General features: G+C 39.8%; 3 protein-coding genes across 5 annotated transcripts in view; all 3 read left to right on the top strand.

The window, feature by feature from the left end:
• Positions 1-9: 9 nt before the first annotated feature.
• Positions 10-18821, top strand: sfpq (splicing factor proline/glutamine-rich). 3 transcript variants are annotated; one of them, XR_003833016.1, is made up of 12 exons: positions 10-1016; positions 1711-1899; positions 2065-2366; positions 2490-2585; positions 3116-3312; positions 4126-4210; positions 4367-4478; positions 4596-4638; positions 5153-5250; positions 17513-17561; positions 18408-18492; positions 18704-18821. XR_003833016.1 is itself a non-coding variant. In XM_029443127.1 (10 exons), exons 1-10 carry the CDS (start codon positions 162-164, stop codon positions 7345-7347), a joined length of 2088 nt encoding a protein of 695 aa, XP_029298987.1. In that variant the 5' UTR covers positions 11-161; the 3' UTR covers positions 7348-7723. The 3 variants fall into 3 exon arrangements, 2 of the variants coding, with proteins under 2 accessions (XP_029298987.1, XP_029298988.1); XM_029443127.1 differs by lacking the exons at positions 17513-17561; positions 18408-18492; positions 18704-18821 and adding an exon at positions 7237-7723 and having other exon boundaries at positions 11-1016; XM_029443128.1 differs by lacking the exons at positions 10-1016; positions 17513-17561; positions 18408-18492; positions 18704-18821 and adding exons at positions 1330-1368; positions 7237-7723.
• Positions 18822-21094: 2273 nt separating this feature from the next.
• Positions 21095-26407, top strand: LOC115015869 (uncharacterized). The gene is made up of 2 exons (XM_029443477.1): positions 21095-21218; positions 24748-26407. The coding sequence occupies exons 1-2, from the start codon at positions 21205-21207 to the stop codon at positions 25337-25339; spliced, it is 606 nt and encodes a 201-aa protein (XP_029299337.1). The 5' UTR covers positions 21095-21204; the 3' UTR covers positions 25340-26407.
• The window catches only part of LOC115016060 (zinc finger MYM-type protein 4-like), a 41526-nt gene continuing 39283 nt past the window's right edge, over positions 25721-27963 (top strand). The window contains 3 exon segments of the mRNA XM_029443724.1: positions 25721-25732; positions 27465-27522; positions 27619-27828. Coding sequence (XP_029299584.1) covers positions 25721-25732; positions 27465-27522; positions 27619-27828 — 280 coding nt within the window.

Raw genomic sequence — 27963 nt, 5'->3', positions numbered from 1 at the left:
CGGCGCTCAGTGAGGTGGAGAAGAAAGACTCCTCTAGGCACAGCCGTTAGTCGCCATTTTGAGGAGGACTACCGGCAAACATCGGCAGAAGACCGTTGTTACGCAGCAAAATTATAACGTTTTTGGTATTTTAATCATAGTTTTCGTTGATATAGGGATCAATGTCTCGATTCAACAATAATCGTGGCGCCTTTGGGATGAATAATTTCCAGCAACGCAGAGGAGGCGGTGGGCCCGGCGGCCCGATGCGGGGTGGGCTAATGGGAAACCCACATTTCAGGAGCCATCCTTTCCAGAATCAGAATCAAAATCAAAATCAAAATCGGAGGGGAGCAAATAATAACTTCAACAGACCTCCCAATCAGGGACCACATACTCCCCAGAAGCCACAACCGAACCAGTCGCTGGCAATCATTCCGCCACCAACTCCTGGCCCTGCTCTCACCATGAAGGGCCCGATGCAGCCGCAGCAGAACCCGGCACAGCCGCAGCAGAGTCCGGCACAGCCGCAGCAAAACCCGGCACAGCCGCAGCAGAACCCGGCACAGCCGCAGCAGAACCCAGCACAGCCGCAGCAGAAACCGGCACAGCTGCAGCAGAATCCGACACCGGCACTGCAACAGGATCAGAAACCGACAACCCCTGTGCCTCAGCCGAAGATTCAGTCACCCCCACCGAAACCCATCTTAACCTCCCCTCCACCTATCCAAGCAAACAAGAACCAGAACCAGAGCCAGCAGCTAAAGTCACCGGTAGGAAATGGTAACGGGCCGAATCAGCCTCCACACCAGATACCGAAGACAGGGCCCCAACAAGGCCCGAAAACACCCCAACAAAGTCCGAGGTCAGGCCCCAATCAAGGCCCACAACACGGCCAGAGGACAGGTCCCCACCAAGGCCAGAGAACAGGCCCCCACCAAGGCCAGAGGATGGGACCGCCGCCGACGAGGTCCAAACAGGAGACAGTGAGAATGGGCTTAAATAACGACGGCGAATCAGATGGGAGCCAGGATAAGGTCAGTTTGATCAATCGTAATACATTTTCTACCGTGAATGGCGTCGAGTCTTTGTTCGCTAACGTTAGTGTATTCAGTTTTAGCAAAACACTCGGTTAGAAACGCAGTGCAGCCCGGGCGGGCGGAGTTCCCCCCCCCAAAATGTCCAGTCGTATGTGTCTGTTAGTCTCTCTTTCTCCATGAAAAATACTGTTTAAAAAGAGCTGTTCAAATAAAATGTATTGTTTAATGGCGGTACAAATGGTGATTGAAATCACGCGGACCCTAGTTTATTCGCTTCAGCTTGTCCGCCATCTTGTCTAAGATCCGTACCGTCTAATAACGTATTATGCTGGTAAAACAAAGGGCATATGTAAGAAATATTTGTTTTACACAGTTGCCATTTGTTTTGACTCGTATAGTGTAGGCTAGTATGTCGTGAATTATCGTCATAAAATAAATCTAGCTTGTTTTTTTCTTCGAGTCCACATACCGAGTGGGGGATGGGTCGTTGGTCTGTGGCATAAAGACATGAATGGACGTTAAGTGCCCGAGCACGCAAACAAAGAAGTAGTATATTTGAGCACAGGATAGCCTTTCAGTAGAAGTGGTTTTGTATATACCTGCTCCTAAATAATAATATTGTGTGTTCGTTTTGTATAATTGTAGATAGAAAATTAATTGTTTTTATGTTGCATCGTTAATCAATCGACAGGCGTTCAGGGCAACACTCTCCATGCTTCTCAAGCCCGGTGAGAAGACATACACACAGCGGTGTCGTCTGTTCATTGGAAACCTGCCCAACGACATCACAGAGGACGATTTCAAAAAGCTGTTCGCAAAATATGGGGAGCCCAGCGAGGTCTTCATCAACAAAAGCAAAGGCTTTGGTTTCATCCGATTGGTAAGACATTAAATCCTTAAATATACCATTGTGCCATAGTCCATGTTGCAGTGTGTGTGTGGGGCTGCAACTAGCAATTTTATTAAATGAAAAGACTGAAGAGTGTGGGGAAAAAATGTTGACTTGAGGTTGAACAGTTTCTAATAGTAATTTGGTCTCTTGTAGGAGTCCCGTGCACTTGCAGAGATAGCTAAAGCAGAGTTGGATGACAAGCCGATGAGAAGCAGACCACTGCGTGTCCGGTTTGCCACACACTCTGCCGCTTTGTCTGTGAAGAACCTGTCACCGTTTGTTTCCAATGAGCTCCTGGAGGAAGCGTTCTCACAGTTTGGAATGGTTGAGAGATCCATTGTCATCGTAGATGACCGCGGGCGTGCCACAGGCAAGGGCATTGTAGAGTTTGCCTCCAAACCAGCGGCTAGAAAGGCCTTGGATCGGTGCAGCGAGGGTGTCTTTCTGCTTACCACGTAAGTATAGCTGAGGTTAAAAAAGCACAAGTATGTAGTGTGCATTATGAGTCAATACAGCGACATAAAAGTGATACTTATTCGTCTTCTGTTATTTTATTTATACATGTACACCCTTTTCAGATCACCGCGGCCTGTTGTTGTTGAGCCTCTGGAGCAGTTTGATGATGAAGATGGTCTTCCAGAAAAACTGGCACAGAAGAATCCCAGATATCAAGCGTAAGCAAATCACATTTTGACGACATCCACTTGCCTATGAAAAATTATGGCTGATCTTGAGTTGAATAAGGTTTACTTAAGTCTGATACAATGACCTTTTATTATGCGTGTTATTTTCAAGTGATTCTTTTGTGAGCAGCAGATGGAGTGATGGGGGTGGGGTGGAGGTTTGGGGATTGGCAGATGGTAACCTGTGTAAATTGAGGGAAGGAGGAGAAGAGATGTTGCCTGCCGTCTTTAAACCCCCACACTGGCAACACTTTTTATTGTATGACGTTGGCTGCTAATGAAAATTTTAAATCAAAGTTTATGGCCAGTTTTTAAAAATGGTGTGTTACTGTAATAAATTACTGGGCTTTGATGGGTTTGCAACTGCTGTTCAGGGACCTATTAAGCTATAGAGCATTTATTTTCCTAATTTACTGAGAAATTGCTTTAGTAATTCCACCGGACTGGGCAGAACTCAACAGGTCTATGGTGTGGATACAATCGTGTAAACATAAAGATCGGTGTATTTTTTTTATCTATAGAGAGCGGGAGGAACCTCCTCGTTTTGCTCGACCCGGCACTTTCGAATACGAGTACTCAAAGCGTTGGAAGTCTCTGGATGACATGGAGAAGCAGCAGCGGCAGCAAGTGGAGAAGAACATGCGCGAGGCCCGTGACAAACTGGAGAGCGAGATGGAGGATGCGTTCCACGAGCACCAGGCCAACCTGCTCAGACAAGGCAAGTGTAGTGGTATTGTCATTTTTGAAAACGAAACTACAGTTATTGCTATTTTTTGCTATTTATTACCGTATTTTCCGCACTATAAAGCGCACTGGATTATAAGGCGCACTGTCAATGAATGGTCTATTTTCAGTCAGTCAAACTTTATTAAACGTGTTCACAATAACTCTCAACATTGTTCAAACGTTAATGAGCGTATTCACAATAACTCCCAACCTTGTTCAGTTGTAACACGTAAAAAAAACAGTCCGATACCGCCAAATGGTCTTCTTTACTTGGCGCAGGTCATCTTCTTGGTTCCTCCACTTCCGTACCATTGATTCATTAATGTTGAATTCTCTCGCAGCTGCTCTATTCCCATGTTCCACTGCGTGACTGATAGCCTTGAGTTTGAAGTCCGCGTCGTAAGCGTGTCTCTTGACAGGTGCCATTTTGGGGTCCTTATACACACACACTGTAATATTATGGTGAAGCACAGCATGTATTACTCCGCGACGCGGACTACGGTAGCCGTAATGCTGCAAGCGGTGTGGCTTTGTAGTTTACCAAAGTCGTACTAAAACATTTTGACAGAGCGCCGTGTACCACACAAAATCGCTTCGTGATCAGTAACCACAACCAGAATTAATCCATATATAAAGCGCTCCGGATTATAAGGCGCACTGTCGCTTTTTGAGAAAATTAAAGGCTTTTAAGTGTGCCTTATAGTGCGGAAAATACGGTACTAGAAAAGTTGCATGTCACTCTCAGGATGTGGAGTATCTCAGTTTAAGTGCCACAATTAAATGTTTATTTTATGTTTCTTTTCAGATCTGCTAAGGCGACAGGAGGAACTGCGGCGCATGGAGGAGGTGCACAGTCAGGACATGCAGAAGAGGAAGGAGATGCAGATCAGGTATTTATTTTCATTACAATTGTGTTTGGTTGTTCAACAGAGAACACAAAACTTCCATTGTTCTCTCCTGCAATCATAAATGAAAATTAAATCTGATTTGATTATGTTAATGCTAATATTGGATCACAGGAGTAATGCTTTCCCTTTTGTGAACAGACAAGAAGAAGAGCGTCGCCGGCGGGAAGAAGAGATGCTTCGCAAGAGGGAGATTGAAGAACAGATGCGTCGCCAGCGTGATGAGAACTACAGGATGGGCAACTTCATGGATGTGAGTTGAACTTAATGTTAGAATTAAAGACCATTGCATATCTACAAAGAAACAAGATATTCCATTCATCTTTGTCTGGTTTAATATTTATTTTCTTGTCTGCCTTTTTCATTACAGAGGGAAATGAGAATGAATCCCGGTGGATCTTTGGTCATGAACGGCAAGTTATTTTTCAGTAATGTAATTGAGGTTACTTATTAATAAAGGAAAAAAAACTGAGGAGGTGCTAAATGCAGACTCCAGCGCATCTAAATCAGGCAGGGGTTCTGCCTGAATAGCTTTTGGGACCTGTGTTACTGTTGGGCATGGGGGGGGAGGGGTTGCTGAGCTGCTTGTCACATGACAATAAGTCAGCCCACCTTAAGCTTGTCAGTTATAATGACAAATTGATAATCTAACAATTTATTTATTTATATTCTATTTTTTAATTATCAGATTAATATAACATTTGATATAAAATAAATATCTAAATGTGTCACACTGGATTAGTCAATCTGGCCATATGATATGCATATCGCAGAATTCTTCAAATACAGAGCCCGAACAGCCTTACTGATATATCTCAACTAATTCTACTGAATCAGCTTTTCCATCAACTGGCCGCATAAGGAGTTTGTCTTGCCATGTTTATTTCATATGCAGTATATGTATTTGACTTGTGTTGTGTCTGATAGATATCCCCTTTGGTGGATCCAACCAGAAGTTCCCCATGGGTTTTGAGGGACAGAAGGGGATGGGGCCGGCTTCAGGAGGCTTGATGGGCAACGAAATGGTAACGTATCCCCTTTTTTGGAAGATCAGTAGTTAATGTAGTTTGTGTTGAGCTTTTCTTTTTTTGTTGGAGGGACTCTCAGCTCATCTTTTAACATCAAGGCCAGCTGGCCATGTATGATGGGAAGTTACAAATGATTTGTGTTCCTAGCTGTCTTCGGATGGCTTGCTGATTGTTGAATGTGACAGATATGCTGCCTGCCTGATAGGGTTTTTTTTAATCGTAAGCCAAGCCCCCTCAGTTACTTCCACCGGACTCTTACTGCTTTCCAGCTAGGAAACCGTCAACCTACACTAAATCATAAGAAATTGCTCTCTGATGTGCTCTCTGACAGCTGTAGAAAGAATGCAGTGGCTCTGCTCACTCTTATCACAACATTTGTGTAGTGGACTGCTATTGCAAGCCCTGTCTCACGTGAGCTGGACAGGCACCTTTTCCCGGGAGGCAGAATGTCGTCTGAGTTTTTCCCCATAACGGTTGACAATGTGATGATTTTAGTTTTTAAAAAGCGTTTTTCATACTGTACTATCAGTTTCATGCATCGTCTGTCATGAAAAAAAGGGAAGTTGTATTTCAACAGGCTACATGTATTTTTGGATGCTACAAGCCATTTGAGACCTGAAGTAGGCGGTGTAGTTCATCTTCTGGACCAGCAACATTTTACTTTTCTCATAAACATCTTTTCTGTTACCGAGCATCTATAATGCTTTTAGTGCAGGCTGACGGTATAAAGCATTGAATCTGGAAAGCAATATTCTAAATTGTATTACAGCAGGATTAATTGATGGGGGCAGGCAAAACCTTGTGACCAGTTGTGTTTAGGATGAATATTGGTGAATACTGGACCATGTTTGAAATCTATGCTTCTGGCAGACTTGTGGTACCAATGTTAGGTTGGTTTCTGGATTACATTTAGGGATGGGTATCGTTTGGATTTTATCGATGCTACTACTTTTATCGATACTCCTTATTGTTTTGGTTCTTAATATATACTCTTATCAGTTATTTTTTATTACTAAATAAAATATTTTTCATATTAAATAAATAAAAGAATGCATTCAGAACAGGAATAGAATTCATTTAGATTTTAAATATAACAAAATGTTGATTTATATAGCATAAGCCACATTTTCAGATTTGTGACTATCTAAGTTTAACAGTTGGACTACATACAGGCAGCTTGTTTGTAACAATTTGCTGCTAGCGTGCTGTGCTTGTGCAAAACATAGCGGCAGTGGATGAGAGACTGGGCAGGGTAGATTGAAATATTGTTTTTCTACATGTTTACATATTTATGATCGTTGAACAGGTGTATTGGCATTTCACTCTGAGGCTGAGTTGAAAGAGCTCAGGCCTGACACTCTACACATGCATTTCTACAGTCCCTATACTTCAGATGCATTAGTTTATATTTTCAATGTTATCAGTGCAGTACCATAAGTGGTGCTGTAATAGCAGGACAGTATATTTTATACTACATAATTTCCACTCGGGAGCCGGCTCATCATTTCATATCCTTTTTGCAAATTTCTAAGGAAACAAGACTTCTGCCTGCAGCAAAAGAAATGGAAAAAAATATTTTTTAAATATATATCTTTTATGAATACCTCAATCAAGAGGTTTATCTGTTGCTATATCATAAAAGATCTTAAGTAATTATGGGCAGCATTTACAAAATGCTAGACCTACAAGCTAGGCTATAGGCTGGTCCTGGCATGCACTGGAGAGACCATACTAGGTAGGCACTGACTAACGAAAGCATTACCCTCTCTTCCTTTTCCGTATGTAACCTGTGGCACCTGTGGACCTTCATATTGGAACGAACGGTTTCTTCGGATGTTTCTCCTGCTGGTTGTGTTGTAAATCTCACAATATAAACAAATCACCTAATTCCGTACCTTTTTATACACTTCCATATGGACATGAACTGTGTGCTTGTGCACTGAACCCATACTTAACCCCTCCCTGGCAAATTGACCCCCACAGCGCAACGAGCGCTTCGCCCAGGGCGGTCCTAGGGGAATGGGTCCTGGTAACCCCGGGTTCGGCAGGGTCCGCGAGGAGTTTGATGGTCCTGCTAAGAAACCCCGTTTTTAAACGCTGCTCTTTGATGCTCCCAGCAGCACCATTTGTATAGATTCTCCACAACAAACAAGTTGAGTCGCATTTCTTGTATTTAAGTTTAAATTGTTGCTACATTTTAGCCTGACAATTTACTCATTTTATGACAGTCAATATTTTCCTTTTTTATTTTGTATTGTCAGTAGCATAGAAAGATGGGACACCCTCGTGTGATCGTTAGTTCTTTCTGACACATGTATCATTTTCTTTTCTAGATGTATTATGCTCTGTGAGTCGCCGTGAAGTGATAACTGTAACATTTTTCTCTACCTTCTATGGCTGTGTTTTGTGCCATACATTTGGAGTCAAAGCATGTATTATAATAAAGAGACATTGGTTCTATCAGGACAAACCGTTAACATTTTTTTCTAAAAGTTGAAACTTGCAGTATGTTCTAAAAGCAACCAAATACCAACAACAGGTTGTTTGTAAATAATGTGGCTACATATGCCACATTAGGGCTTAAAGGGTCTATGTGTTATCTCTGCCGCAGTCCTGACCTCTTTCGCTCAGCGATCTGAATCCGATCTAAAAACAACAACATGTGGTCCCGCCTGTTGAATATACTTGCTGCACATGCCTCACCCCTGTCCTTTGCTTCTATATTTTTTTCCAATCAAATTCAGATAAGTAGCTGACACTGTCAAAATCAGCATTCTCAAAAGAAAATCATTGTTTATTATACTTTTAACAAATAAATAATTACGCCTAGACGCTAATGCGTCATGGCATTGGTAAGACATTTAGCATTGACTAAGAAGTCTTTAGACTAGAAGGCACCCAGTACTTTTGAACTGTACATGAGACTCAATTTATAGTGTATTTTTAATACACAACTTTGCAATTTCTCTCCACAAACGCAGCCCAGTGGAAATGGAGGTCTCCTCACTTTGAAACATGAAAACTTTGACTCTATTTTTCATACTAAAGTGGCTGCACTGAGTTGTTTACCATGTTTCATTTGTTGGTATTCAGTAACTCTGCTTTTACAGTCAGAAATACTACACATAGATCCTTTAAGAAAGCCTCTGGTATAGTGTGTATGTGTGCGTGTACGTGGATAGCCAAGTGGACACACAATGGTCTTCTTAGAAACACGTTTAGCTCATAACACATTCTCAGTGACGCACAGTAGTGTGTGTTTTGTGTGCACTTTTGGAGGCTATTGACCACATTTACATGCAGTCAAATACAACATATACAAATAATAAAGGATTGCCAAGCTCATGCTCTTTTTAGCAAAATTGTCCATTTTCATAACTGTACCGCTGACATGAAACCTGTAATACCAGTTGCTGTCTGCACCTTAAATTAATGAGATCTCATTACGTTTTTAAAGACCCAGTTTGTTTTGGTGTTTCTCTTAATGTTTTATTTGACATTATTAACCTTTTTGTTTAGCCTCAGTGAGATTGGTACATAATGCCGCATTTCCACTGCATTGTATGGCACGGTTTCCATTAGCAGTAGTTGTGGACAGTCTTAGTTGAGGTTCCAATCGAACTGACCAGATACTAAAAGTGGAGTTAAAACACCGTAGACCACTGATCGGTGCACAAATCCACAATTTTTTAAAAGCCAAGCTACTGTCGATAGCAACCGCAATTTTCTTTTTATTCACTCGAGCCAGAATTATTTTTTTATTTCAGCCTGCAATTTTCCAAACCTGCATGTAAACGTAGTCCTATTTAGTCTTGTAAAATACTAAAAAAATTTTTTTGGGTACAATAGATTAGTTTTGTTTAAAGGAACACAAACGGGCAAAAACTGAATCAAATGTCCGTTACATAGTTATACTATTTGTTAGAATGAGTAAATCTGCCTTTGTGTGACTGGCAAGGGGCTCATAACATAACATTGGACTTGTTAGTTTCAAAGTCATTATAACCACCAGAAGAAAAGAAAAAAATGATATATATATATATATATATTAAATTTGTTCAATCTATGGATGAAAATGGCAACCTTTTTTTACTTAATAAAAAAGAAAAGGAAAAAGGGGTTACCCCTTTTAAAAAAAGACGTGTTTATTTTAAACAGTTTTTCAAATATTTTCTATTCTTGAGGTTAATTAAAAAATATTTATGCATTCATGATTTTTATCGAACTACATGTCCACTGGTATAATAAGAGTCAGCAAAATATAGCCAATGTTGGAAAATCCTAGACTTGCATAAGTTGTGGTTTGTACTGTGACAAAGCATTCATTGTGCTGGACCTGTAAGAAGACAAGAAGTCCAGAGTTTGTCCTCAGCAAGGTAAACTGCATCGATGCTCGTACTGCAGTGGAATATGTGGCCTGCCTTTTCCGCTTTTTGTTACTCCAGTTTGGGAATTCCCTTTTTTGTGAAGTGACGAGATGTAAAAAGGAAGACCTTAATGATCTAATTTAATTTTGCAATGTCAATTCTAATTTAATGTACAGTATATTGTGTTTCACAGAAACATTCCTCTGATTATAATAGTGATCTGTTGGTAATCACTACTTGGGTACAGCTGTGCTGGGCACAGTTATTTTCCTCAGATCTGGCTTCAATTTGTTGTTGTCGCTCTACTTCATATCATTATTGGGAAACATTCGACAGGGCCCATTGACCAGCACACCAAACTGAAACCATTACCTAACAACCAGTTCATTATATTACCAAATCTGATGGTGGGCTACCCCATGTAACTAAACTCAAAAATCATGTAAAGTTGCAAAAAATGAAAATTAATAAACATTAACATCATTATCATATGAAAGAAAAACTTTCTTCCTCCAACTGAAATTCACATTTGACTCTGCTGCCCAATCTGGCCACCCCCCATGAGTCGTGTCAGCACCGGCTCTGAGGTGTTTTGGCATCAAATGGACACGGGCTTGCCTCAGCAAGCATTTCTGAGTTGTGTGGTAGGAGGAGATGGGCTGTAAAAGTGAGTGTAAGTATTTTTGTATTAATTACAACTTTTGAGATTGAGCTCATTTCATTTAACTCGTACTAAGTATATACTTGTTTCACTTGACTGTTTTTGTGATAGAAATGGAAAATATGCTGAGAGATGAAGCACTTTAAAAACATATTTTTCCTGGCAGTAGCTTGATGGACATGCGAAGGACTGTTGAAGATGTGTTTTACATTATGTGTAGTTAACAAAAGTGTTCTTACAACAGCACAACTTTTAAAACTTTATATTGCTTACATTTTCAAGATGAATAAGAACAAGTGGCGCTCAGTCTTCGCTTTAGAGTCATTTGTATAATGCTCTTTTGTAAACAGTAAGAGTCCACTGGATGACTTTGGAACTATATTTGGATGACTACAATGCATCCTATGGCATTTCTTTTCATTTGTCTAATAGCTGTTTGCATTGTGCACAGTTTGATAATGTACCCTTCACAGTAACCAAAAAAATTACAGTATTTAAGAATTTGTTTTAAGAACATTTCTTTTCTTTTTAATGAATAACAATTTTTATGTTTGATTATGCCAAACAATCCGTGTACAAAGGCATATTATATCCTCCGCCAAAGCTTCACGCTGTGTAACTCCAAGAACAAGAGCGGGAAACAACAATTCAATAAATCAACTAGAAAGGCACTCGCAGAGCTAAGACTTCTACCAAGGCTGTTTCCATAAGTGGAACAATTATTAGTGTATCGACCCCCTGATTCATATCTGCTCAACAATGTGTTAATGGTTGCTTCTTTGGACCCTTCCAAGTTTAATGAAAATAGGGCCAGCAACTGAAAATATAACCTCCTTGGCAAAAGGTGTGACTTCATAGAAAAATAAATAAAATGACAAATGCATACATAGGCTCTCTGTACATATTCAATTAACATAAAATCCTCCACTTCCTTCCACTTTAAATGTACTTTTATGCTCTTGTAAAAGCAAGTGTTAAGCCAATTTGTTCCTCCCCTATTACATTTACTATGTGATATTCTTTCATGTGCAGCAACCTTTTTAGTTACCCCCATCCTGAAAAGCAGGTATTCCAGGTGCTTTCCATTTCGATTATTGCAATCTGGGTCCATTTCTCTATACATCCAACCCCACCATCTCTCAAGTCAAAGCGTTTGGGACAGAATACCTATAACATAGCTGTGAATCTTCAGCCAGAAGTTTTAGATGTTTGGGAATATCCTGAAATATCTCGACATTGTACGAGAATTGCCACTAATGAAACGTCCAAATCACTTCTCACAGCAGGCACATTTTTATTTCCTCCATAGGACAATTACGTTTTATAATATTTGGATACGAAATATGTCCTTCGAAATTTTCCTTTGTTATAAAAACAAGTATCTGAATTCAATCCTCCCCCTTCATGTGGCATCTGAGAACCCTGCTAAACACTACAGGACTACAGATACTTGGTAAAAGAATTGGATATGGAGTGTTCTTCTGTGTTGTTACATGTGTTTGTTATGTACATTTTTCTTTTAACAGGTTTGACCAGCTTTAAAGATTGTGGACTGTGGAGGCATTTATGGCTGTATAGCATGGACTAAGGAATGCTTTAGCAAGAAACCTAAACACCAGACTTGTTTGCAAATGATCTTGAGTAAAACTCGCAACCGAACAATTTTTTATAGATTATTAAAACCAGGATGTCAACATGTTTGCCTTTGACTCTGTATGGGCGAGGATGCTGATCTAGCTTTGTGGCAATCCTTTTGATTGAAAAATGATCTAACCCTGTTGATAAAATGATCATCTCCGTGTTTGTTTTAAGACAAGAACATGACTAAATTGCAACTTAATACATAACAATAATTTGGTGTACCCTTTGATGTTAGAAATGCACATCCATACATTTCACGAGAAATGTCACGTCAGATGAGAGAACAGAAATTCTGTCTACAATTTGAGTACTTATCTTTCTGAAAGTGTTTGGCATCAGCAAATGCCAACCATTTTTATTAAGTATACTGCAGTAATTAATTAAGTAAAGGTCTTGGAAGAGACCTGCTGTAGCTACATTATTGCACTTCTGTGAATGCAAGAAGCCTTTGGTTCTACAACCTCATCAGATTAGTGTTGGTTGGTTAAATCAAGTAAATGTAATCTGGAAACATTTTACAGCCATTGTGTTTGAAGATCAATGCTGCGGTTATGTTTTTTAGATTACACCCCAGAACAAAAACTTAATGCAACATTAAAGCAGATTTAGTTTTTTACTTACCATGCCAAATTCAGCTTTAAATTGTTATTGCAGATTAGAGTTATGGATAATTAGTAATGCATGTTAATTGTCTTCAAATGATTTTAACTATGGATTTTAGTTATTTTATTAAGAGGAAGGGAAAAAAGGCCGTTTTTGATGCGTTATTCCTTGGAAAGTCTTACTTTATGAAGATTGACGAGGAAAATTTCTCCCAGCAACAAAACCCCTCTGGATTCACTCAGTGTTCTGATGTAGACAGACTGTCCAGCGTCTGACTCAATGGACAAGTTTATCTGTATTTCCTGGTTAAATGTAACCACTGGAATGGATTTAGTCAAATAGCAAATGGAACAAATATTGAAAAAGGCAAATGTCAGATGACTGCCAATACTTTGGAGTAGGTAAGACGATTAGATATTAAAGTGTAAAAGTTGAATACACAGGCAACTTCTTGTTGAGTGCATTAGAGTATATAAGTATTTAGAAAACGTTAGGCTAATTTAGGGTCTTGCTAGTCAGACTTTCTGCTCCACACAACATCTGAACATCCTGCAACATAGTACAAGTGCTCATTGAAGTGACCTAAGTGTAACTTTGAAAACTTGTAATGTTATGTCTGTGTGTTGGTGTTGTGTACAATTTGTTTTTCTTTAACAGGTTTGACCATCTTTAAAGGTGTTGGACTATGAGAAGGAACTTTCCAAACCAAGAAATTCAAAGTTTGTAGCTTCTTCGCTTTTGTTAATGAAACGCTGCCAAATGGCACCTATTTTTGGAAGATATACGTTTATTATTGACCATGAAATGTGGTGGCTCTATAGCTTGGACTGTAGCTTGTGAAGTTGGAAGATAGAGATTTAAATTTTTGGACATTCTTGCAAAAAAACTGTCCGTCGCAGCACATCTTCACTTTGCTTTGTTGGAGTTAAAATGGAATCAAACCTTTTTAAGACGAACTCATAGTCAAGCCCTGTTTAAAGAAGTTGAGCACATTTAACAGACTACACAATAACCTCATATCAGAGGTTTAAAACAGGGGAGTCCCCTATGGCCAACACATTTTGACTTTTGTTATTTGAGTCAAAATCTTAATTGAATCTCTGACGATGTTGGCACCAAGCAACTATTTTAAGGAGGTTCAAAACAGATGTCACTTATAGCCAACACACTTTGCTATCAGAGTAGAAATGGTGGCCAAAGCTTTGACACTGACGTTCTCAAAGAGAAGTCCAGCGTCTGCTTGTTTAAAGGTGTTGCTAAGCACACTGAACAAACTACGCAGTAGCTATATTACAGGTTCAGGACAGGGACTTAGTGCCGCACATGTTGATGCCATTGTCGGAGTAAACATGGAAATCAAGGCTTTGACACTTTAAGAGAAGTTATTGGTAGAGATTAATTCAAAGGCAGAGGAAAGCACACTTGACAAAGTACACAGGAGCTATATTAGAGGTTCAGATCAGGGGAGCGCTTCATTACCAACACATTTTGACTGAATCATTGGAGTAAAAATTGAAAGCAAAGCTTTGACAGTGAAGTTTCTTTTAAGAGAACTTCATAGTCAACAGATAGTAAAGTAACTATGAGATGGAGGTTCGGAACAGATGTCCCCCGTTGTCATTGAAGTAATAATTGAAAGCAAAGCTTTGACACAGACGAGTGTAAAGACAAAGTCTTAGTAAAGATTTGTTTAATGGCTTCATGTCTTTCATCCCCCCTCAGCACCATATTTGTTCTCTTTTTTTGGAAAATTCCTTACCCTGAAAGCTGTTGGTAAAAACTGCACTTGTAGACCTGACCAAGCTTCTATTCACCAACCTACCTGAGGCAGGAAGTCCCCGGTTGAAGAGCGGATGGCGTGTTGTGCCTGTGTGGTGTATGTGTGTGCGTGTGTGTTCCATGTCTTTGGGTAAATGAGAGGTGCTGTCAGCCAGCTTGTCAAAGACAGGCTGCCCCAGTCAACAGTAGAGGCTCTTCTCTGCAGTTGGGTTACATTGACGATGAGTAGTTCTGCAGAAGTCAGTGGACAGTAAAGCCTGGACTTGTTTGCACTGCAGCCAGAGGTATGCTTACACAGATCAGCTGAACAAGTAAGGTAAGTGTCCATCCATGTTTATAATACCAGATGCACAGTTCTCCCATAAATTAACTCTTTTCTCCGTCCTCCCACGTCGCTGCTCAGTGACGTTCACAGGGCTTCTGGCATCACACTTGCAAAGAATGGCATCACAGTGCAGATTTCTGTTCAACCTTTTTGTGTGTGGATGTGGCAAAGCATTTTAGCCCGTGCAGTGTGTGCGTGTGTATGGTTGTAGTACTTTGGCTTCCCTGTATGTATGCATGAAAGGTACAATGTATGGACGGCTGAGTCACTGGTTCAACACTACAGTTTCTAACCAGAAGTGTGCTGCTGTCATTTTGTGAACGCTAGAAGACTATTCAAGCAAGTCATTTTTAAAGCATCAGAAAGCTTAAATCTTGTACAACTGTACAAAATATTTCAGTTCTCTTCATTCAGCTTGTGCTGATTTCTTTGGTGATTTTTGCAGACTGTTTTTTGCCATATTTAAAAGGCAATTAGGTTTGGTAATAGGCAGGTTGTGTGCAACATTGAACATAAAAAGTGAGTCAAACACAGGCTAACTCATAGATGGTATTTTCCACTCTTTGGGTAAGTTTGTCTTTTTGCTGCACCTCTTTAACAATCACTTAGTGCTGTGTCTGACGACTGCTGCAGGCCACTCTTTCACATGAATTTATTTTGAAGTACAGTAGTACTAGGGTGCATCACTGAACTATTGTAAATGATAAAAACCAAACGATTTAAACAATGCAGCAGTCGGCCCTTTCACTGAGGTGTCGACATTGCATTGACCTTGGTCACTGACAGAACTGCTCTGTCGTCACCACTACCAACTTCCTCTGTCTCTAATGTCTGTAAAACTATAAACGTTAATATTTTGTGGTACTGGGTTGGGACGTCTTTGCAGCTTTGAAGTGAAACATGTCGCATACTGCTTGGGTTTCTCTGGGTGGGATTGTAATAAATGTAAATCCCCACGTCAGACATCCTGTTTTTGTAATCCTTTGCGGTTTGAGCCTCAGACCACGGTCTTTGTGATCTATTGTGTTTGTAGGTGGAGTTTTTTTATGGATTTTCTTTCTTAAAAAAAAAAAAAAATGCCAATATTGAAATTCACACCAATTATGACTCATTTCCTGAGTTCATGTTAGGCTGTTTCTCTTCACTTTCCCTACAACCTCTGTATGAACTGAACGTACTGCATCACCTGAAGTGTACAGTGCATTTTATTACAAGTCTTGGATGGGAGAAATGCAAACGCACTGATATTGGTGCATGCCAGTGTTCTTAAAATGTGAAGTTATTGTATTAAGTCAAGTCTTAACACAGACTTGATTTACATATTTTTACACTCAAGAGTGTATTGTCTTGCACTTGCAGTTAAACTTGTAATTTTATTATCTATTTTTAAACCTAACTTGTATTAAAAAGTATATAAATAATAGACATCTTGATGTAAAGCAGAAGCTCTTTTAATAGTGCTAATTGACCAAATGTAAAAAAGGGCTCAAAGTGCAGCCTGCATCGTAACTTAGCAAATCGCAACATTACACTTCCTGTTCACATACCCCAATGCATCATGGAAACTGTAGTTCCAAAGCTTACAGATGCTCATTCCTCATAGATGTAAAGATAATCAAATAATTCACTTTTTTGTGTTACATCAATTTACACTGACAGTGTTACAGGGCAATGCAAGAATGCTGTGATCCTTTCTTCGAGTGGAGCACTACAGTGAACAAAAACAAACTACGATCTTTGAAAACACTTGATCTAAATGATGGCTGTTGACTTTAAGCTGAAGTGCTTTGAAAGGTAGACACAGCAAAAATATATTGACTTTGAGTTGCCGGTTATTTCACATCCCGTTGGAAGGAAAGAGGAAAAGGGGGAGACGTGTAGTTGTTCTGTGGGAATTAGATTTTGCAGTAGTGCTGGACTCTATTGCCTTCCTTTCCTCTCTCCTCTCAGTACCTCTTACTGCTCATATTTTGCCTCTCTTCCTGTTAAATGCCCTTTCCTACCAGTGACCAGCCAGTCATTGAGAAAACACAGTACGACATCACGACTGTGGTAACTTCCTTTTTGTTGCTCGTACGTAGGACTTGTCTTAAAGGAGGTGGAGTGTCTGGTTGTCCTTGATCAAGAGGGAACCACACTGTGTTCAGCCAACGCTATGAATCTAGCCCTGGAGGCTGTTGAGATGTATCTGTCTGCACTGTGATCCATTTTCTAACCATGTCCTCTGTCCTGATTGGCCAAAATCATCTTTTTCATGTCCTATCAATGAGTGTGATGCCAGAATAACCCTCTTGGCCTCTAAGGGCCTCAAAGTCTGCACGACTGTCACTGAAAATGACCAAGTTTTCTTCTACAAGCTTTATGGTGCAGCTCCCAGCTCTGTTTTGGGGTTTTTGCAGTAACACCCCTGATGTGTCTACATGAAGTCCAGCTTCTCGTGGCTTTGTAACAGAATTACCTTCCCCGAGGTTTGCAACAGATTTGAACGTTGTTGTCATGAATTTGTCTCGTCTGCAGTTTCTCAACAAATGAATCTACTTGAGGTCTACTTGTTTCCTTTTTAAAACCTGTATTTTAACAATCGCACAATTACAACATATTTGTACTTTTCCTTACATTTAAACACATTAAGTTATTTGCTTGTAATGCATGTTTTCATTATAACATAACCTGTATTCACAATTACAACATGGTTCTACTCTCCAAAGTCACTGCACATACAAACGCATGCACACAAAACACACACTCATAGATGCACCTGGCCTTTTTACAAGGTTGCAACCTCAAATTAGTGATTGTATATAAAACAAACAAACAAAAGTAATGATAGAAACCTGCTGACCAGTTCACTACCAGGCTCTCATTGTTTTTTTCTCGCCACAGGAGCCTCGAGCAGTGGAAGGAGGCTGAGAATCCACGTCGTTAAACCAGGGTAAGACCCACAATGCAATGTGTGCTTCAAGATGAATGGGTTGCTTTCTTTTTATAAACACTGGTTTAGCTTTGCACTCCTGTAACATTGTCGACTCATGGACAGTTTGAAATCAAAATAGATGCAGCAGAACCAGAGAATCTTTATTTCATGCATTCTTTTTCATGGTCAAAACCTGGTGCCTACCTTTTTTTTTTTTTTTTTTTTTTACCCACAATGCATCTCAACATGACCATTCAGTCAGACATTTAGGTGTGTTGTGTTAGTATCGGCTAATGTAGCCTCAGGCAACATGTGAGGAGAAGAGTTGAAAATAAGAAGAAGCTATTAACTACCAAATTTCCAGAATTGTAACCCTTTAAATGCCGGTTTGTTGTCATAATGCCACTGTTGTTTTTTCAGGAGAATGATGATGATGATAAATGACCAACATTGGTTTTGATGCATTGCATCAAACACATAACAGCAGCAATGCCTCGTGTGGAAACCAGGAAAACGGCATGTCTGTCCCACCCTTGCCAGAATGTATGCCATATGCATTTACAGACCAAGAAAATTGAATAATTAAAAGGACACAATTGTCCCTAGTGAGGTATTAGGGTTAAATTGTCTCGTACCTATAAAATTCAAAGCCTCCAGCTTAGATGAGGAGCACTTCTAACTCAACAGTCTCATGAGAATATCACAATTCGGCTTTACGCGACTTTTTTTATCCCATTCGTTTAACAGACTTTGATGTGTAAAATTGGTGGAGTTCCCCTGTTTGAAGCCTCTACTAAACCAAAGTATAACAAGTGTTTTCTCTTGTGCTTGACTGACAGTTGGTCTTCTTCCTGTCTTTTTTAGGTAAAAGAAGACTGATGTGTGACGAAATGCCAGAGCTGCAGGAGACCCAGAAACTGCACAGTGGGGATGCCAGGATGACCTCCATGTAGGTTCCTCTGCAGTTTATAATTCAGAAATGGATGTGAATTATCTTTTAAGAATGATCTTGTTTCAAAAAGCATTAAAGTAAAGAAATCAAATAAACAATGCATAAGATAGGATGTATGTAGGTCTTATTTAACATCGCAGTTTGACATTTGAAGCATCATTTCGGTTTGATAATCTCCACTAAAAACAGTTTTTTCTGCTCCTTGCAGAGCTGCCGGTGTGGCACTGATACAGTACCAGGAGGACAAGCAGCCTGCAGGCCAGCGGAGGGATAAACTGTTTGTTTGTTTTGCTTCAAAGTTTTATTAATAAATTATATAAACCTGACTTAAGTTTTTTTGTATTTATTACAATTCAGAGGGTCCCAATTGTTCGAGTTAAAAGTCTATTTAAACCTGCTGCTAAGTCTAGTTTTTAAAGTAGAACTATACTACACTTTATAGCATGATTTCATATTCAGTGAATTTTAAGTTGCAGCATGTGGAGACTTAATTTGATTCATTTTACACCCTTTTTTGGCTTTAATTTAATTATTTAAATCGGCTTTAAACCATAGCATAGCATCCACCTCAGCCTGCCTGTTGACTTGCCTCAGCGCTCCTGTTTTGAAGCCAGCCCAGTCACAATTAAAGGTAGAGGTGCAATGTTTCCGCTGCTGGGTCACACTTGTATCCTGAGGTTTTGGCTGTCAAGCCTGGAGGAGGTCCAGCCCGGAGAGAGGAAGGCGATATGGAGAAACCTGTAGCTCACAAGCCCGACTGAGGGAGGCTGAATGTGGGTCAGATTGGTGTCTGCTCACCTGAGCTGCTCTCTGGTACTATAACACTTTGTAAACAGGCTGATAGCAGCCAGAAACACAGACGGGTGACAAATTAAAGGAAAAACCTGTAAACGTGATGCCACACAATCCAATCCAATGTGCTTAAGTGACAGCAGCATACTGGAAATGCAAAACTTAGTGAAAATAAGGAAAAGTTAATTAACACCTGTTTTTACTGGATTGTTTATTTATGGAAGCTCATTCCTACCAAGAAAAGAATTTTTAAAATGTAAAATAGAGACCGTATTCAAGTACTATAGTGATTCCCAACCTTTTTATAATGGATGTACCCTCACAGCTGAATCAGATGAGCTAAAGTTCCTGTTCTGTTGTCATTTTTGTCATGGATTTTCTATATTGTAATTTTATCATGATGGTTATTGTGTACACACATCTATTGCACGTCTGTCCGTCCGGGGAGAGGGATCCCTCCTCAGTTGCTGAGGTTTCTTCCATTTTCTTTCTCATTAAAGGCTTTTTGTTTGCAGAGGTTTTCCTTTTCCGAAATGAGGGTAAAACGGTACGGCGGGTGTTGTACGCTGTACAATAAATCCCCTGTTGCAAATCTATGATATTGGGCTATTTAAATCAAATTAACTTGACTTCAAAGTCATGTTCTAAATGTATTCATTTGATTTAAGTTTAAGGTGGATGGTATTTTTTTTTATTGAGACTGTGATAATGAAATTGCCAATGTTAAGGCCTTGTGTCTTTTGTACTCCCACGAGTGGCAGAAGCAGGACTTTTCAACCATTTATCCATTTTAAAATGTTATTTTTATCAATTTCAAGCTGTCTGCTCACTTGCGAACCAGTTTCCTTTTACTCTCTATTACCTATTTGTGTTTATTTTTCTCCCAAACACAAATATGTGGCTGTAAATACTTGTACTGCAGAAGTACACCCTGGTGTACAAGTACCAGTTGTTGGGAATCCCTAAATCCTTTTAATTGCTTGCTAATTTGAGTCTTTTAGTTTGTTCCCAGCTGAGCAGATCTTTCAAGGAAGATTTTCTGGAGATCGCTTAAAACACAACAAAGTAAAAATAACAGCATCAGAAATTTGTCTCAGATTATAATCTTTTAAAACAGATTTTACGAGCCATAAGAGATGCAGGCTCTGTGAAAATGTTTAAACAACTTACTTTCACTTATATGATTGACTTTTTATTGCTTGATTATATTGTCTATTTGCACTTGTTTAAATGTATTTTTTATTATGTACAGTTAAAATATACTATGTTTTGTTTCCACTGTACCCCAAAGGTACCCAGTATTTACAAAAAAGAAATAGAGTAGAATGTATTTGAAGTTCATTGTATCACATCTACATTACCTATCTTTGATCTGTCTGTTTACCACCTGTTCCCTGTGACTGTAAACTGACCTGGGGAGGAGGGAAAGGGAGAGAGGTAACGTCGGTGCTGTCCACCTGACCAGCGCCAGCCATGCATCATTAATGGACATGCATCATTGATGGCGTCCGCTGCCCACAGGTGGAGCGGTACAATCCCCTCTGCATTCACCTCCCAGGGCCTGTACATGCATACGTCTTTGCCGTAGTGCTCTGTCTGCTTGTATCTATATTGTCTTTGTTCATCCATGTTTTAAACTATCAGGACATTTTCAGGTAAATTCTCCTCCAGGTGAGACCCACTCAGAGACCAATGAGTGGCCCCGCTGGAGCTGCACCCCCGGCAGCCGTGCTCGGCCTGGGTTTGGACGTCAGTGGACGGTGGCATCAGAGAGACATCCAGAGGAGTCAAGCCTTTGTCCAGACATACCTGCTCCCCTGCTCTGTGCACCCTCCACCCACAGCAGGAGGAGGCAGAGGGACCAGGACGCCTCTCAGGCTGCCTTCACTGACAGCTCAGGGGCCTCGCCGACGAGGCATGGCTCATCTCAGGTAAGCTGCACATCACACTCTAACTGAAGGACCAGGTGGGTTCAGTGTATATGTAGACCCAGTTTACATTCAAGTCACTGAGCCAAGCATATATTATTTGAAAAAGTCCTTCTGGGTTTTTCAAACACTCACTATTCCTCAATACATACTGCTGTCGTTAAGTTAGCATCTTCAAAGACTCTTCTAACCATCTGGAGGAAAACATTATCTTTATTCTGCACATTTCTCATTTGTTGCAACTGTATTTCCTGTTCAGGTAGCGAAAAAGGACAAAAGTCAGAGCTCATTTTGTATAATATAAAATGATAAAAATACATAAATAAAAACTAGAAAACACACTACGTCCACAGCTTTGCTCTATGTCAAAGTTAAGACTTACTGGATCAATATTTTCAGATTTATATCTAAAATACTTAGCTAGACTGGCTAGAACCAGAACATTATAATTCTAGGAAAATAAGACGATTTTATAAAACAAACAAAAGCCAGCAATGTTTCCTATTCTATAATCTCATCATTGCAAAGAAGCTGCTCCTCGTGAACTGGAAAAAGAAAGAAAGATGTGGCTTAATGACCAAACAAACACACGTAATTAAAAAAAATATCTTACTATATAATATGTCATTTCTGGCTCCCACATCTTTTGGATTGGGGGCAGAATCGTTTGTTAAACAAAGTTTTATTTTATTTTTTAATCACTGGGTATTTTATTTTATACACGATAACATTTACATTGAAGGAAAAGTGATTAATTTATTTAATATTTTCTGTAAGTGACATCAAGTTGACTCCGACCCAAATTGTCCTGCTGTGGTAAAGTCCTACACATCGGAAAGAGACATTAAGAAGAATTTTACGTAGCTGAAAGGAAATTAACAGGCAACTATTTAGATAATCCATTAATCATTAAAAAAAAAAGGCAATCATAACCAGCTTCTCAAATGTGAAGGATTTTCTACTTCTTAAACGAATAGTTCAACAGTTTGGGAAGTTTGGGAAGTTTGGGAAGTTTGCTTTCTTTCTGAGGGAGACAAGAGGATTGATACCACTCTCAGTATGCTAAACATTAAGCTCCAGGAAGTAGCTTAATTACATTAGCTTAGCATACATAATGGAAACACCAGGAAACAGCACCTTTAAAACTCACTATTTAACCAGATAGCTAATTTCATTGTTTAATTAGTACGGCAGTTACGTGTGAGCGTTCGAGATGCGGGGTGGTTTTGCTACACTTCAACAGCAGGCTAGCTGTTTCCAGTCCTTAAGCTAAGGAGCTAACTGGCTGCTGGCTCCAGCTTCATATCGTACGAATCGACATGATATAACCAATCTTACTCTAGCCAAGAATGTGAGCAAGCGCATTTTCCAAAATGTCTAACCATGCTTTTAATGTAAATTAATTATTGTCAAATATTTTACATTTATTTATTTTTCTCTGTGTGTAAAGTGTATCCTTGAATTCAAGTTCTGTATTTATTTAGTCTCAGACTCCCTCCTCCAACAATGCTCATTAAATATGTATAGAAAAGTAATAGAAGAAGATCATGCAAGTAATAAAACTAACAAAATGAGAATCTAAACTTAAAATAGTTCAAATTAGGGATAAAATATAAGATTATTAAAATATAAAAAAAGTAATATAAATTAAGCAGTAATTACAAATAAATAAACTGAATTAAATGTATTATACGTAAACAGTAAACATATATGTATATAACGTATATAAGTATACAAATATAAGTGGTGTCGCGATATACCTGGTAGTAACAATAACCCGTCAGATTTAAAAGATGAAACATTGATTTCATGTTAATAATACACATATGATAATATCGTGTATATCATCTAGCGCCTCTTAAATCATTTCCATTTCATTTTGTTCTTGCTCTGCCTCCCTCCCCAACGCCCCACACACAAATGAGTGTAATTCATTTGTTAAAAAAGAGACAAAACACAATAAAAAGGTTAAATATGAACTTGACTTGATAGCGTAATTATTATTTATGAAATGTTCTATAGATATCACCATTATATCTAAAAATCTAAAATTGCAACAGTACTAAAATTTAAGTATATAAAAGTAAGTAAAAGGTAAAGTAAGTTTTAGGATAGAAGTTGTTGTATGTTGTCCAGACTGTAAATCTCTTTGAGGCACACGAGTGATTTTGGGCTATATAAATAGACTGATGATATATATCTACAATGTGTATTAAATGATGTAAAAAACAAAACAAAGGCCTGAGTCACATCAGTGTGTGAGTGATGCAGACCCACTGCATGTTTGAATGTGATTAATCTCCTGTATGTCATCTCCTCTCTCCCATCTCCAGCGTCTCTATTCATCTCAGCAGAAGTGCCAGTCAAACGTTCAACGCTTGACTGGAGTTACAGTGTAATTGTTTCCTCTCTGGTCCGTTCCAATTTGATAGCATATTGTAGGCCACTTCTGAGCTGCCCCCTGGTTTGCTTTGACTACACAATGTCAGTACACAGCGTGTCAAAAATCTCAGGTGTGGAAGCTGATCCATCGCCTGATGCAGCATCCACACTGGCTTAACTCAGAGGAGGGAGAAACCTGAGTTACCGCACTTTAAGCTCTTAAACACACACACACACACACACACACACACACACACACACACACACACACACACACACACATTTGATGGCCCTCCTTTCACAGAGGCAGAGCAGGTTTTGTATAGCCATCAAATGAATTAAGAGGAATTATATTTGTCTTGTTAGCCCTGGCCAATGTCTGTCTGTGAATCCATCACTTTAACAAGTTATTGGACGGATTGTGGTGAAATTTGATTTAGACATTCATGGCCCCCTGATGATGAATTATAATAATTTTGGTGATCTTAACTTATCACAATCATCAGGTCAAAATATCAATTTGTGAAAAACTTTGGTTTGTGACAGAATACCTTTGAAACTAATGTCATTCCCATCAGCTACAGTTAACATTGTGTTAAGTGCTATTAGCAAGTTTTAGCATGCTAACATGCTGAAATAAGATTGCGAACCTGGAAAACATTATACCTGCTGAATATCAGCATGCTATCAGCAACATTATCAGAGGTGCAACCAAGACATTGTGTTGCAAGTCCCAAGTCAAGTAGCCACGTCCTAAACTTTAAGTGCCAAGTCCTAAAAAGTCAAAATGCATCTCCGACTGTCATTTTTGCCCTGCACATTTTGCATACTGCAATTCCTTTTTTGTTGACCACAGTGTAGTTTTTATAAGCAAAGTAAATGATCTTTGGTATAATTTATTAATAATAATAATAATAATAATAATAATCAGTCACGTGACCGTTAGTTCGTCATGGTTCACTCCTGTAACCTGACAGGCTGCTGTCGGATTGGTTGAAACAAAGTGGATCTGGGTAATTAAGAGTCAACTTGCTGGGAATTATGAGTTAAAGTCCAAGTCTGATTATATCTATTCGTGTCTTAAGTCATCAAGTTTGTGACTCAAGTCTGCTCGATGTTAACATATAAACCTCCATTACTGTCTCAACAGCTTCAGTGAGCCGTCCCTCCTCACCCCAAATGAAAACATCCTATTTGAGGGATTGTCAAGCAACCGTCACCCCAGTGTTGTACAAAAGCGACCCCCCCCTCCTCCTCCATTTTCCAAGTCATCAGTCATGCTCCCCTGCAATACCTGCCACCCATCCGGGACCAGCCAGCAGCAAATCCACCAGCAAGTCCAAAGCTGCAGCAGACCGGCCTATATTCACTTCTCCCAGGCCATCCAGCCCGGCTCCAAGCCAAGACCAGTGAGGCGCCATTCGCACAACCCGGCCCTGAGCTCAGAGATGGTACAGCAGGGTGACCTCCGACCTTTAGTGATGCAGTATCGCAACTCATCGTCTCAGGGAGAGCCTTTGTGTGTTGTTGGGAAGCCTTGTCTCCCGAGCTGCAGGGAGCGTCCTGCTCTGGCTGCTGCCGCCAGTCCGGCTCGCACTCAGCTTCATGTGTTTCTGCCCACAGAGGCTGAGGGAGAGGAGGTGGACAGTGAGTCTGTGGATGAAGGCTTCATGGATGAGTTGGACAATAAGATAACTTCTCTCAAGCTCCAGCAGGGAGCACTAAAGACACTGACGTTCTAAGGGTGCTCCGATTGATTGGCCGCCAATCGTTATCGGACGATATTTGTTTTAAATAGTTTGATTTGTGGTCTCTATAAAGGCCGATCAGAAGATGGAAGACACTAAAATTGTTTTTATCTGTGTTGTGAGTTGTGTCTCTAAAGCCTCTTTTACACAGCCTGCTCAAGGCGGGACTGTGGTGCCGTTATTCCGCCTCGATGCTCTGCATAAAAGGTATGAACACAGAATGGAGGGGCATTGTTGCCCAGCCGCTAAGCTTGCAGCGGAAGTAGTCACAGAGCCGAATCGACGTCTGTGTAAAAGGGACAGCCAGCATGTCGGGGGCTATACGCACACACACACACTAGACGCCGACGCTGTTGTGTTACACGTCACGCCGACATGCTATCTACAGTAAAATCTCAACTGGCGCAGCATTATGCCGGCTTTGTTTGGTTCAGTGTAAAAAAGCAAAGGCGAGGTAAAGAGGGGTCTTATTTGAAGCAGTGGGATCTCTGTATGAGGTCTCGGTCACACCTGCGCAAAATCAACATTGTCCTGCTTTTGACTTCCATTCATTGCGTGCAAAGGGGCGAACACACATTTGGCGAAGCAAACTTGCATCTTCGCTTTGCGTGGAGTCAACTTTGGTGAACTTTCAGGCACTTGCCTGCTTTCATGCATGTGTGACCTTGCCCTTAAAGGGCCAGTGTGTAGTACTTGAGGAGAACCATTAGTAGAAAATCAAGAGAAGTCTTGCTGCAGCAAACCGTGATATTTTAGACAATACAAGCCTAAAACTGTGTGGCAGCATGTTTCTTTCCTGCTTCAACATGGCAATGCCCCTGTGCACAAAGCCAAAACACATTTTGTTTTTTTGTTTGTTTGGTGTGGAAGAACTTGACCTCAATCTTGTCCAATGATGAACTGGAACGCAGACTGCAAGCCAGACCTCATCATCCAACATCAGTGTTTATGTAATGTTTGGCTATCCACATACTTTTGGCCATATAGTGTACGTCTTTAAATGCAGCCTGGACCAAAACATTAATTTAGACTTTGGCCTGCTAAAAGGCAATGCATTGAACCTGGAAGACCGATTTAAAACAATGAAGTCATACAGATTAAGAAGCTACTTACAAAATAAGTGTAAATATGCCTGTATATATATATGAATGGTTTCTTTTTAGAATAGCTCCTTAATATATAACCTTGAAACATATTTTTCAGAGTTTCCAACCTGTAAGGGCATTTGTGTTAAACTTCAGTCAGATATGTACTTTTTGGTAGCAAATTAAAGTATAATTTTCATGTATAAATCACATGAATGTAGAGACATTTTCATTGCTACCCTGTTCATGTTGAAGTCAAGAACTCGAAGACTGCTCTGCTAAAGAGTTATGTATTAAAGCATGCGCTAATGAATGCTGTGCCTCCTATAATTTGGAATTTATTGCTAAACAACCAACTTCATGGGAGGAAATATATCAGAAGAAAATTACATTTACCATCGAATAAGAATACCAGATGCAAGTATTACAGAAAAATATGTTTAATTGACAAAAGAGCAATATACAATCAGGTAAACAACAGAAGCACACACATCATTGATATAAGATACAATAATAATAATATTATTAATAATGAATATACAGGAGTACATACACAGGATATTTTGTCAGAGATTTGCAGTTTGTTGTTTTCTGAAATGCCTGAACGGCGCCCCTCTTTACGGTCATGTCTCAAACACGCCCCATATGAGATAAACGCTTGTGATTGGCCCGAAAGATGTAAACATTAATAGCATCCTCCTCTGTTGTTTATATTCTTCGTGTGCATGTGACGTCACGCTCATTTCCCAAACCGGAAGTCAGCCATGTTGGATGACATACACAACCAAGATGGCGGCCATTCACGTGTGAGTTGCTGCAACGCTTCGTCATTTTCTTTGTATTTAAACGTCTAAGATTGAAAGAAAATGCCAATCGTGTGCGCAGTGTATAAATGTGGTAATTACGCTGGTCGTGACCGAGGGAAACGGTTCTTTAGATTTCCTAAAATCATCAAAAACAACGATCCACAAAAGAGGGATGAATTACTGTCTACTGAACGCCGTCAGCTGTGGTTTAGCAACATCAACTCGTAGGATTTAACAGAAGAAAAAGCAAAATTCACCCGTGTGTGTGGCGACCACTTTATATCTGGTAAGCTATGTTTTCAATGTTTACGTTAAACATTTGTGCTTATGATATACCTGAACACTGTAAGACCTTACTTCCCACCTTACTTCTCGTCACTAGGAGAATCGGCAAAGCTTTATGATAAAACAAACCCAGATTGGGCGCCAACACAAAAATTAGGACACGAAAAGATCAGGACGAATGCTCATCTGGCAGCATCAAGAAGCAGCAGGAGGAAGGAAGGATCTGCCAAGAAAGCAACATTAGAAGCAGCCCAAGCCTTAGTATCTTTAAATACACTAGAACTAGAATGCCTATCAACTTCGCCAGGTAAGATGTTTACAATATATGTATACATGTTCACTTTTTGTTGCAAAAATAAACAAAAAACTTGGGTCTGCAGGAAGTTTTCACAAGCTACCATTAAATGACCCGGGACGATGCAAGTTATGGCTTCGTGCTTTG

Source organism: Cottoperca gobio, chromosome 11 (assembly GCF_900634415.1).
Source record: "Cottoperca gobio chromosome 11, fCotGob3.1, whole genome shotgun sequence".
Lineage (NCBI taxonomy): Eukaryota > Metazoa > Chordata > Actinopteri > Perciformes > Bovichtidae > Cottoperca > Cottoperca gobio.
The sequence above is the reverse complement of the archived record's forward strand: the minus strand, read 5'-3'. Positions and strand labels throughout refer to the sequence as shown.

Excerpts from the sequence above, each read along its gene's own strand:
- sfpq (XM_029443127.1), top strand. The coding sequence starts at position 162 with ATGTCTCGATTCAACAATAATCGTGGCGCCTTTGGGATGAATAATTTC. Across the intron at positions 1,900-2,064 it reads GCTTTGGTTTCATCCGATTG|GAGTCCCGTGCACTTGCAGA; the intron begins GTAAGACATTAA and ends GGTCTCTTGTAG. Across the intron at positions 4,211-4,366 it reads AGGAAGGAGATGCAGATCAG|ACAAGAAGAAGAGCGTCGCC; the intron begins GTATTTATTTTC and ends TTTTGTGAACAG.